Source organism: Montipora capricornis, chromosome 10 (assembly GCF_036669925.1).
Source record: "Montipora capricornis isolate CH-2021 chromosome 10, ASM3666992v2, whole genome shotgun sequence".
Lineage (NCBI taxonomy): Eukaryota > Metazoa > Cnidaria > Anthozoa > Scleractinia > Acroporidae > Montipora > Montipora capricornis.
Window position 1 is genome coordinate 68,566,765 of NC_090892.1, and position 12,500 is coordinate 68,579,264.

The 12,500-nt window shown below is 41.1% G+C and overlaps 1 protein-coding gene across 3 annotated transcripts in view; it reads left to right on the top strand.

Annotated features, from left to right (window-relative positions):
* Positions 1-12,500, top strand: part of LOC138021786 (myosin heavy chain, clone 203-like) — a 121,251-nt gene that overhangs the window by 46,737 nt on the left and 62,014 nt on the right. For all 3 annotated transcript variants that reach the window (XM_068868788.1, XM_068868786.1, XM_068868787.1), the window contains exons 7-10: positions 5,150-5,191; positions 6,985-7,026; positions 9,555-9,596; positions 12,016-12,057. In XM_068868788.1, coding sequence (XP_068724889.1) covers positions 5,150-5,191; positions 6,985-7,026; positions 9,555-9,596; positions 12,016-12,057 — 168 coding nt within the window. The remainder of the gene's footprint in view (positions 1-5,149; positions 5,192-6,984; positions 7,027-9,554; positions 9,597-12,015; positions 12,058-12,500) is intronic.

Below are 12,500 nucleotides of genomic sequence, written 5' to 3' on the forward strand. Positions count from 1 at the left end.
CGTGAGCCACTTTCAAAGCCTTTAGAAGCGTTCTATTCTGTCTCTCGACGTGCCCATTGGCCTGCGGCCACAGCGGAGGAGATGTCCGGTGTTCTATTCCGTGGTCTGAGAGGAACGTCTTAAACTCCTCGCAGCAAAACTGAGGACCATTGTCGGACTTGAGAGTAAAAGGATATCCATATCTTGAAAATATCTGTGCCAGTACATCTACCACTTTCTTGGACGTGGTCGACCTCATGATTTCCACCTCATAGAATCTGCTGAAATAGTCCACGACTACCAACAAACTTTCTCCCGTCGGAAGAGGACCCATCAAGTCTATGGCTATATCCTGCCAAGGACCGGTAGGTGGTTCCACTCTTTTCATTGGCTCTGGAGGCTGTAACTCCCCTACAACCTGACATCCATGACAAGACTTGCAGACTCGTTCGGCGTCTAAGTCCATTTTTGGCCACCAGACCTTTGTTCTGAGGCGTGCCTTCATCTTTACGATGCCCTGGTGACCCTCATGAGCAAGACGTAGGACCTCTCCCCTTAGAGCCTCCGGTATGACAATTCGAGTGCCACGTAAGACAAGTTTTCCTAACACGCATAGCTCGTTCCTGACACACAAATACGCAGACATCCTACATTGAGACCAGTCCCCACTTAAAATGTACTGTCTCAGGCTAACCATCTCTGGATCGCTCTCAGACACTTCTTCCACTTGTTTAGCCGAGAGTGCCACTGGTAGGCTTCCTTGAGCGACTGCCATAACAAAGTCAATCTCCTCTCCGCTTGTGTCTTTGGGGTTGACTTGATTAAGCCTCGAAAGTGCGTCGGCAATGTTTGCTTTTCCGGGACGGTAAACGACCTTGTAATCGTAACCCTGTAACCTTAGAACCCATCGTTCTATACGCGCCGATGGTTTAGAGAGCCTGCCAAAAATGCACTCAAGCGGTTTGTGGTCGGTTTCTAGTTCAAACTGGCGTCCGTATACATAAATGTTAAACCTTTCACAGGCCCATACCAGGGCTAATGCCTCTTTTTCCGTCTGGCTGTACCTTCGCTCTACTTCAGTGAGATTCCTGGATGCATACGAGATTGCTCGCCACTCCCCATCTTGAAGTTGAGTCAACACCGCACCCAAACCGTGTGGACCTGCATCGGCAATGATTCGTGTATTGCAGTCCCCTCTGAAGTATGCAAGTGTGCTGGCCCCTGCAGCAAGCTCTTTTAGCTTCTGAAACGACCTTTCCTGTGCTTCACCCCAAACGAAAGGCTCATTCTTCCTCAGGAGACTCCTAAGCGGCTCTGCTTCTTGCGCGAAGTTGGGGAGAAATTTTGCAGAATACTGCACCAGCTGAACGAATGATCTGACCTCTGCAGCATCTTTCGGAGGACTTGCATTCATAATGGCAGCTACTTTCTCTTCACTGGGCGTAACACCTTGGCTGCTCAGATCATGACCGTAAAAGGTTAGCTTGGGAAGGCGAAACTGACATTTCGTTCCATTCAGAGTTAATCCTTTTTCTCCCAACCGCTTTAAAACAGTATGCAAATTCCTGTCGTGCTCTTCAATACCACAACCATGTACAATGAGATCATCTGCCAAGTTAGCCACACCCTTACACCCCTGCAAAACATCAGCAACTATTTTCTGGTACTTTTCGGGCGCTGATGTTATTCCAAACATCAAACGTTTGTATCGGTACAAGCCACGGTGTGTAACAAATGTTGTAATATCGCGCGATTTTTCATCCAGTTCCACTTGATGAAAACCCCATTTCAGATCAAGTTTTGAGAACACAGTTGAACCGTTAAGATCATATAACACTTCCTCAAGCGTGGGGATGGGGTGTCTCTCCCTCTCTATTGCCATATTCGCCCTGCGCATGTCCACACAAATCCGGATATCACCGTCTGCCTTTGGGACCACAACCAATGGCGACACCCATTCAGTAGGTTTGTGTGACACCTCTTCGATGATGTCCTTGGCTAACAACTCGTCCAACTTCTCGTCAACCTTGCTTCTCAGTCCAAATGGTAGCCTCCGTACCGGTTGTGCGACAGGTGTGACATCATCTCTTACATGAAGCTTCAGCTGGAAATCCCTCAGCTTCCCAACTCCTGTGAAAACTTCTGCGTACTTCTCACGAATATCAGCACCATTGCCCTCTGTCATTAACGAACATATTTCTTCTTTCATGGGACCAACCCTCAACACTTCCAATTTCTCCGCTGTGTTCTTTCCCAGTAGAGATCGGCCTGGACCCTTAACAACTGTGAATTCATCAACACACGACTTGCCATTGGCCCCGCACACAATTTCAGACACAAATGTTCCAATCACTTCAATAGGCTCCTTTTGACCATAGGCAAACAACTTTTTGCTTGATTTCTTGGAATCACACTGTACATTCTCTTTCTTCATCGCTTCCCAGGTCGTCTGATCAATCACATTGCACGAAGCGCCAGAATCAATAAGTACTGCACGTAACACAACTCCTCCAACCTTCAAATCAACTTCGCTACCACCTACAAACTCACCAGCTCCCACTGCAAACGCATAGTAATTTTGGGCACCAGTAGCTGAATTTTCTGACACTTGATATGCTCTGCCCCTGGAGGCTTTCCTTTTTTCAGAATCTTGAGAAGGAGCTTTGCGTTCCTTCGTTTTGCAACAAATAGCAAAATGCCCAACCTCCCCACACGAATTACACTTTTGGTTGCGAGCTGGACAATTCCGATCACGTGCGATGTGGTCACTGTAATTACAACGGAAACATCTCATCACCTTTGCACCATGACAACCACCAGAATGTTTACCAGACTTATTTCCTCTACCTCTGCCTTGAGCGGTCTCTTTACCTTTCCCCGTATTTTGAGGTCTGCCGAACGAGACAGCATTCACCTGGCCTGACAAGCTTAACTGATCCATGGCCTTGACCTGCATATTTACTGCCTCATGTACACGAGCTAGGTCTTGCAAATCCTTCAGGGTTGCGTTTGATTTTTCCAGGAACTTACGGCGGAGTCTGGAGTCCCTGCACCTCTCAATAAGCTGATCCCTTATCGCTTCATCAACTTTTTCAAACTCGCAGGTGATCGCTTTCTGTCGCAGCCGACAAACGAACTGATCAACCGACTCACCCGAAGTTTGCTCCATTTGCCTAAACTGATGCCTTTCGAACGGAACATTCAACTGGGGCGAAAAAAAACCATCCAGCAACACCATACTCTCATCGAAAGATACGATATCCGTTCCGGGCACTAACGTGTAGTAGAGTTCCTGCAAGTTCAATCCTCCGGTATGTAACAGCAACGCGGTTTTCTGTTCATCCTTCGTTATCCCTTTAGCCACCAAATACAAATTAAATGAGCGCTTCCACAACTTCCAACGAACGGCGAGAGTGTTCGGGTCTTCCTTCGGGTTGAAGGGAGGAAGACTGGCCACATCAAGAAGAGGAACAAACGCGGTAACTGGCTGTGTTTGTGTTGTCGAAGGTGTACTCGAAGTCGAAGGTGCACTGCTTGTCATTATCCTCCTGACAAAATACTCAGATCCTCTACGCAAATGACGCCCAAAATATCCCCGACCTCACAAAACGAATCGAATCCTCGTCGCCAATGTAAAGATTGCGTATCGATGGCCAACGAATCACACAGATTAAACTAAACACAACAGTAAACTTTACTTCACTCGCATGGCACATAAAAGAGCATGGTTTCACATTTCCCATGGGTCTAAGTAAGCCCGCGATTTCTGTAAACTTCCGGTATGAAAACTAGAGTTATTTCCGGTTAAAAGGTTATCAATACATTACAACCCGTTATAAATCTTTTTTCACAAAATGTTCCCGAATCGTCAAGTATCGCCACAGAAGAAACGAAAATCATTCTAAAAGCTTATTTTACGCAAAAAATAGGTTCTGGAGGTAATTTTGAGTGTGGAAATCAAGTTTAGATCAGATGACAAATACTCTCTTACGAGCCATGGTATATTCAATTAATTTAACACAACTGAAAGGAGTCGCTTACCTTATATTTTGACACGAAAATGCTTTACTATTGCCTTAAAAACTATCCAGTTAAGCTCGCATATTACACATGATGAATTCATAAAAGCCACCATTTTCCAGCGAAATGCTTTTTGAAACAAACAACATATGTGCTATAAGAGGCAAAAAACCCTTCCTATTTCATTTAAACGTGCGTGAAGACAAGAAACTCAATCGTGTCAAACTACACTCCGTGTCAAAAGCGCAACACGGTAAATAAATTTCCCTCGAGTGTAGCATCAAACCCTTCACTGAAAAACCCTTTACTTGAATTATCAAGCAAAAAAATGGGCAACAAGCTTTCTTTCAAATAATTTTTGACTAACAGGAATTTGTGAAATTTCCAATTGTTAGCAGAAGACTGTGCAGAATTGAGTACAGATCCAAGTCTCTGTTTTGTTAAACCCATAAGTTACTAGAGAATTTTCCATTTGATTTCAGCGTTGTACAAAACACCACACTCGTACAATATTAGAACTACATCTCACTTTGATTACGGCTCGACGGGCGACAGATTGTTGTCGAAGTCCATTACTCGTCGCTTTTAAAATTCCAGATTTTTTTTTCGGCGCCTTTCTTGTTCAGTATCCAATTGACTTTCCATTATTAAGCTCCATAAGGGTATATTTTGCTTAAAAATCCACTAAAACGCCATTCGCGTTACATGACTTTCGACGCCATTGCCGGTTACGTTGATCATTCTACTGTGTCCACCAGAGAAATCTACGCATTTCCCACTACCCTCTCGATCCTAAGACAATACGCGCAGAAGGCTCTATGCATAAAGACACCACTTAGCAGGGGAGAGACAGGCAAGACTTTTACCGACACGGAAAATAAAAAAAATAATAATAATCTACCCATTTTCCGACTGGTTTGCCATAGGCAACCCAGTAAAAAACCCACGAAATGAAGCCGAGATTCCGACTGGGTTTGGCAACCCAGTAAAAACATGACACGTAGTACTTACTGTACGGGAAACTGAGACCTTATGAAAAAGTTAATATCAAACGGCCTTTAAGTGCTTATTTAATACAGCCTATTTTAAAAGAAGACGTATTTTATATCGAACTATTAACGTTAAAACTCAGTCTCTTTGTATTGCTTAGGTTTCCAAAATGGACAACGAGAAAAAGGAATTGGAGGAGGAGGTAAAGAACAGTGGGTCAGAGTAAAATATTACCCACTAGTATTCGTGGTTTCGAAAAAATAGCGCCTGAAACAGTTGTGGCAGTTCATTCAAAATGAAACCGAGAGCCCTAAAACGCCGAAAGAAGAAGCCTAAATTAAAACTTGAGTTTGAATTGTTAATTAATTTTACAGCCTTGCGAAAACGTTTTTAACCCAAATTCGACGCAACGAGAAATTGGGTTGCAAGACAAGGAAATCACCGCCGTTATACTGGACAAGTTACCATGGAAAAAGGAAAGCCCTGCAAAAACACCCTTTATATTGCTTTTGTTGCAGTTGCTCATGTCTTAAAAAACGAACTCGGTGAGCCCAATTTGTTATTATACTAAAGTGATATGCAGGCCAAGACGAAACTCTTTGCAAAGTTTAAAAACATTCTGTGGAGCGGATTCAGATTTACCTTAAATTTTTAATTAGTTAAGGTGGCTCTGAATTCACTCCACAGGACCTTTTGAAACTTTGTAGAGAGTTTCATTTTGGCATGCTAATTACATTTAAAAAAAAAACTTATTTTGCTTATTCTTGCCTGTGCACTGCTGATATATCGGGCAACTCCTCCAAAGAAAGATAAAAGGTAGAAAAAACAATTTGCCGTAAATCCTTTTAGTGACCCTAAAAGAAGCTTTTGTTTATGTTGGAAACACATTTGTTAATGCGATATACAAGGCTAACGGCGCTGTTACACTGTGAAATGCTTCGTGCAACTTGTCTTGTAATGTTTTGGCGACATTCTAGCGGGACAAGTTGTACGAAGCATTTCACAATGTAGCATACTCTGCAACGGCCAAAATCGTTGCGAGACAAGTTGCACGAAAAGTAGAACTTAATTCTACTTTCGGCATTGGCTCTTGCAACTTGTCTTACAACGATTTTAGCCGTTTCAGGCTATGTTACATTGTGAAATGCTTCTTGCAACTTGTCCCGCCACAATGTCGCCAAAACCGTCATTGCGAGGCAAGTTGCACGAAAGATTTCATAGTGTGCTCCAGCGCTAGAACGACCGGACACTTAAATAAAGTTCCCTTCCTTTTGGAACTAGGATAACAGCAAAATTAAGCCATCAATCAATCAATCAATCAATCAATCAATCAATCAACCAATCAATCAATCAATCAATCAATCAATCAATTAATCAATCAATCAATATATCAAATAATCAATCAATCAGTGAATCAATCAATCAATGTTCAATCTGTGTATTAGTCGATCAACATTTATTGGTCTTGTTGCAATGTTTACATGTGTCAACTTAAATGTTTTAATGAGTCTTAAGGAAATCATAGGGGTTATCAGATATCAACAAAAGCACCCGTAGGGCGAGTTTATTCCTTTACGATACTTCCGTCCTCACAACATGAAGTATCACGTGAGGATTCGGTCGCTAAGTAACTGCCGCGGACGCTCAACACTGAGTTTTGACCCATGGCAAAAGTCTTTTTTCCTGCAATCGTGAGCCAAGCGAATGCAAAAGAAAAGAAACCTCTGTTAGCAGGGAAGAGAGTAGTTTGTTATAGCTATCTTATTCGAGCATTCATTCGCCTATCTACCCCCCACCCCTCCCTCCCCAACAAAGAATTAAAACATGATACGTAGAACTAACTGAACGGGAAACTGAGATACCAAGAAAAAGTTAATAAGAAAATATTAACTTCGAACGGCCTTAAAGTGCTTATTTAATGGAGCCTTTTTTAACAGTAGACGTATTTTATATCGAACCATTAACGTTAAAACTCAGTCTCTTTGTATTGCTTAGGTTTCTAAAATGGACAACGAGAAAAAGGAATTGGAGGAGAAGGTAAGGAACAGTGGGTCAGAGTAAAATATTACCCACTAGTATTCGTGGTTTCGCAAAAATAGCTCCTGAAACAGTTGTGGCGCTTCATTCAAAGTGAAACCGAGAACCCTAAAACGCCGGAAGCATAATCATTAATTAAAACTTGAGTTTAAATTCTTAATTAATTTTGCAGCCTTGCGTAAACGTTTTTTACCCAAACTCGACGAAACGGGAAATTGGGTTGCAAGACAAGGAAATCACCGCCCCTATACTGGACAAGTTACAATGGAAACAGGAAAGCCTTGCAAAAACACCCTTTATATTGGCTTTAGTTGCAGTTGCTCATGTCTTAAAAAAACGAATTCGGTGACCCCAATTTGTTATTATACTAAAGTGATATGCAGGCCAAGACGAAACTCTTTGCAAAGTTTAAAAACATTCTGTGGAGCGGATTCAGATCTACCTTAAATTTTAATTAGTTAAGGTGGCTCTGAATTCGCTTCAGAGGACATTTTGAAACTTGTAGAAAGTTTCATTCTGGCATGCTGATTACATTTCAAAAGAAACTTATTTTGCTTATTCTTGCCTGTTAACTGCTTATATATCGGGCAACTCCTCGAAAGAAAGAGAAAAGGTAGAATAAAACAATTTGCCGTAAATCCTTTTAATGACCGTAAAAGAAGCTTTTGTTTATGTTGGAAACACTTTTGTTAATGCGATATACAAGGCTAACGGCGCTGTTACACTGAAATGTTTCGTGCAACTTGTCTCCCAATGTTTTGGCGACACTGTGACGGTACAAGTTGAACGAAACATTTTACAGTGTAACATACCCTGCAACGGTCAAAATCGTTGCCAGACAAGTTGCACGAAAAGTAGAACTTAATGTCACTGTTCCTTGGTATCAACATAGCTAGCTTTTAACGCATAACGTAAGGCGCAAGAGAATGAGACAACAGACGTATTGGTGTTTTTTGAGGGGAACACTGCCTTGCGACTGGTTAGCCTATGCGACCTCCGGATTGCGTGATATAGTACAACCTCACTTATCTCCCCAGCACTACAAGCTGATTGGTAAACAGCACGTGCTGGATCGGACAAGAGTATCGGTAGCGAGCAATGTACAAAGGCAAACGAGCCAACAAACTTGGGGAAGGTCGCTGCGCAGACTTAACCGCACCTCGCAGGAGTGATCCAATTTTAATGAAGGCAAGGCGATAAACCCAACCCATCTCCAAAGGGAGGGAGGTAGGGGAAAAAACTTTAACAAATGTCAACAGCTAGTTGGTTTACTATAGAAGACAAACTGCCAAGTGAACCTTGGACGGCTAACTGAGGCTTTTATAGCTAGACTCTGTCTATTAAAGTAGCCAGTTGTACAGCTTCTTCTATGAGCAGGTAGGTATTACACGTGCTCTTTAACAGTTATGAATGAGGCCTTAAAAGATTTGGCCAATGCAGGTGTACGTTATAAACTGATATCCAGGAACAAAGTAACTATGTCCTCATTTTATTTACAACAAAACCATTAATTTTATGACCTTGAACGACCGACTACAAAGAACACGAAGATAACTAACGCGACATGAATAGCCCCTTTTATTATGGTCACCTTCCATTAACCGTATTTTACTTATGGGGCAGTAAAATCTCATTTAATTCTACTTTCGGCCACGGCTCTTGCAACTTGTCTTAAAACGATTTTAGCCGTTGCAGGGTATGTTACATTGTGAAATGCTTCTTGCAACTTGTCCCGCCACAATGTCGCCAAAACCGTCATTGCGAGGCAAGTTGCACGAAACATTTCACAGTGTGCTCCAGCGCTAGAACGACTAGACACTTAAATAAAGTTCCCTTCCTGTTGGAACTAGGAAAACAACAAATTTAAGCCATCAATCAACCAGTCAATCAATCAATCAATCAATCAATCAATCAATCAATCAATCAATCAATCAAATCAATCAATCAATCAATCAATCAATCAATCAATCAATCAATCAATCTGTGAATCAGTCGATCAACATATATTTATATTGTTGCAATGTTTACATGTGTCAACTTAAATGTTTTAATGAGTCTTAAGGAAATCATAGGGGTTATTAGATATCAATAAAAGCACCCGTAGGACCAGTTTATTCCTTTACGATAATTCCATCCACACAACATGAAGTATCATGTGAGGATTCGGTCGCTAAGTAACCGCCGCGCATGCTCAACACTGAGTTTTGACTCATGGCAAAGGTCTCTTTTCCTGTGCTCGTCATCCCAGCGAACGAAAAAGAAAAGAAACCTCTGTTAGCAGGGAAGAGAGTAGTTTGTTATAGCTATCTTATTCGAGCATTCTGTCCCCTACCCCCCTCCCCAACAAGAAATTAAAACATGATACGTAGTACTTACTGTACGGGCAACTGAGACCCCATGAAAAAGTTAATAAGGAAATACTAACTTCCAACGGCTTTACAGTGCTTATTTAATGCAGCCTATTTAAAAGAAGACGTATTTTATATCGAACCATTAACGTTAAAACTCAGTCTCTTTGTATTGCTTAGGTTTCCAAAATGGACAACGAGAAAAAGGAATTGGAGGAGGAGGTAAGGAACAGTGGGTCAGAGTAAAATATTACCCACTAGTATTCGTGGTTTCGCAAAAATAGCGCCTGAAACAGTTGTGGCAGTTCATTCAAAATGAAACCGAGAGCCCTAAAACGCCGGAAGCAGAAGACTTAATTAAAACATGAGTTTAAATTGTTAAATAAATTTTGCAGCCTTGCGTAAACGTTTTTACCGAAACTCGACGCAACGAGAAATTGGGTTGCAAGAAATGGAAATCACTGCCTTTATACTGGACAAGTAACCATGGAAAAAGGAAAGCCTTGCAAAAACACCCTTTATATTTGCTTTAGTTGCAGTTGCTCATGTCTTAAAAAACGAACACGGTGAAACCAATTTGTTATTATACTAAAGTGATATGCAGGCCAAGACGAAAGTCTTTTCAAAGTTTAAAAACATTCTGTGAAGCGGATTCAGATCTACCTTAAATTTTTAATTAGTTAAGATGGCTCTGAATTCGCTCCACAGGACATTTTGAAACTTTGTAGAGAGTTTCATTCTGGCATGCTGATTACCGTTCAAAAGAAACTTATTTTGCTTATTCTTGCCTGTGCACTGCTGATATATCGGGCAACTCCTCCAAAGAAAGATAAAAGGTAGAATAAAACAATTTGCAGTAAATCCTTTTAATGACCCTAAAAGAAGCTTTTGTTTATGTTCGAAACACATTTGTTAATACGATATACAAGGCTAACGGCGCTGTTACACTGCGAGATGTTTCGTGCAATTTGTCTCACAACGATTTTAGCCGTTGCAGGGTATGTTACATTGTGAAATGCTTCGTGCAACTTGTCCCGCTACAATGTCGCCAAAACCGTCATTGCGAGGCAAGTTGCACGAAACGTTTCACAGTGTGCTCCAGCGCTAGAACGACTGGACACTTAAATAAAGTTCCCTTCCTGTTGGAACTAGGAAAGCAGCAAAGTTAAGCCATCAATCAAATCAATCAATGAATCAATCAAATCAACCAATCAATCAATCAATCAATCAATCAATCAATCAATCAATCAATCAATCAATCAATCAATCAATCAATCAATCAATCAATCAAATCAAATCAATCAATCAATCAATCAATCAATCAATCAATCAATGATCAATGAGTGTAACCGTCGATCAACATTTATTTGTCTTGTTGCAATGTTTACATGTGTCAACTTAAATGTTTTAATGAGTCTTAAGGAAATCATAGGGGTTATCAGATATCAATCAAAACACCCGTAGGACGAGTTTATTCCTTTACGATAATTGCGTCCAAACAACATAAAGTATCATGTGAGGATTCGGTCGCTAAGTAACCGCCGCGCACACTCAACACATTGTGGTGGGACAAGTGGCACGAAACATTTCACAGTGTAACATTCCCTGCAACGACCAAAACCGTTGCGAGACAAGTTGCACCAAAAGGAGAACTGAATTCTACTTTTCGCAACGGCTCTTGCAAATTGTCTCACAACGATTTTAGGCGTTGCAGGGTATATTACATTGTGAAATCCTTTGCGCAACTTGCCCCGCCACAATGTCGCCAAAACCGTCATTGCGAGGCAAGTTGCACGAAACATTTCACAGTGTGCTCCAGCGCTAGAACGACTAGACACAAATAAAGTTCCTTTCCTTTTGGAACTAGGAAAACAACAAAGTTAAGCCATCAATCGATCAATCAATGAATCAATATTTTAAGCAGCCACTGATCCAACGTACACCGGCAGGAAAATTGTCCACGGTTGCTTGCTTCGAAACTAACGAATCAATCAATGAATCAATCAAATCAATCAATAAATTAATCAATCATTGAATCAATCAATGAATCAATCAAACAATCAATCAATCAATCAATGATTAATCTGTGTATCAGTCGATCAACATATATTTGTATTGTTGCAATGTTTACATGTGTCAACTTAAGTGTTTTAATGAGTCTTAAGGAAATCATAGGGGTTATCAGATATCAATAAAAGCACGCGTAGGACGAGTTTATTCCTTTACGATAATCCGTTCACACAACATGAAGTATCATGTGAGGATTCGGTCGCTAAGTAACCGCCGCGCACTCTCAACACTGAGTTTTGACCCATGGCAAAGGTCTCTTTTCCTGTACTCGTCAGCCCAGCGAACGCAAAAGAAAAGAAACCTCTGTTAGCAGGGAAAAGAGTAGTTTGTTATAGCTATCTTATTCGAGCATTCTGTCCCCTACCCCCCTCCCCTCCCTCCCCAACAAGAAATTAAAACATGATATGTAGTACTTACTGTACGGGAAACTGAGACACCAAGAAAAAGTTAAAAAGAAAATACTAACTTCGAACGGCCTTAAAGTGCTTATTTATAACAGCCTATTTTAAAAGTAGACGTGTTTTATATCGAACCATTAACGGTTAAATCTCAGTCTCTTTGTATTGCTTAGCTTTCCAAAATGGACAACGAGAAAAAGGAATTGGTGGAGGAGGTAAGGAACAGTGGGTCAGAGTAAAATATTACCGAGTAGTATTCGTGGTTTCGCAAAAATAACGCTTGAAACAGTTGTGGCAGTTCATTCAAAGCGAAAGCGAGAGCCCTAAAACGCCGGAAGCAGAAGCCTTAATTAAAACTTGAGTTTAAATTGTTAATCAATTTTGCAGCCTTGCGTAATCGTTTTTTAACACATATGAGACGCAACGAGAAATTGGGTTGCAAGAAAAGGAAATCACCGCCCTTATACAGGACAAGTTACCATGGAAACAGGAAAGCCTTGCAAAAACACCCTTTCTATTGGCTTTAGTTGCAGTTGCTAATGTCTAAAAAAGGAACTCGGTTACTCCAAGTTGTTATCGCACTAAAGTGATGTGCAGGCCAAGACGAAACTCTTTGCAAAATTTAAAAACATTCTGTGGAACGGATTCAGATCTACCG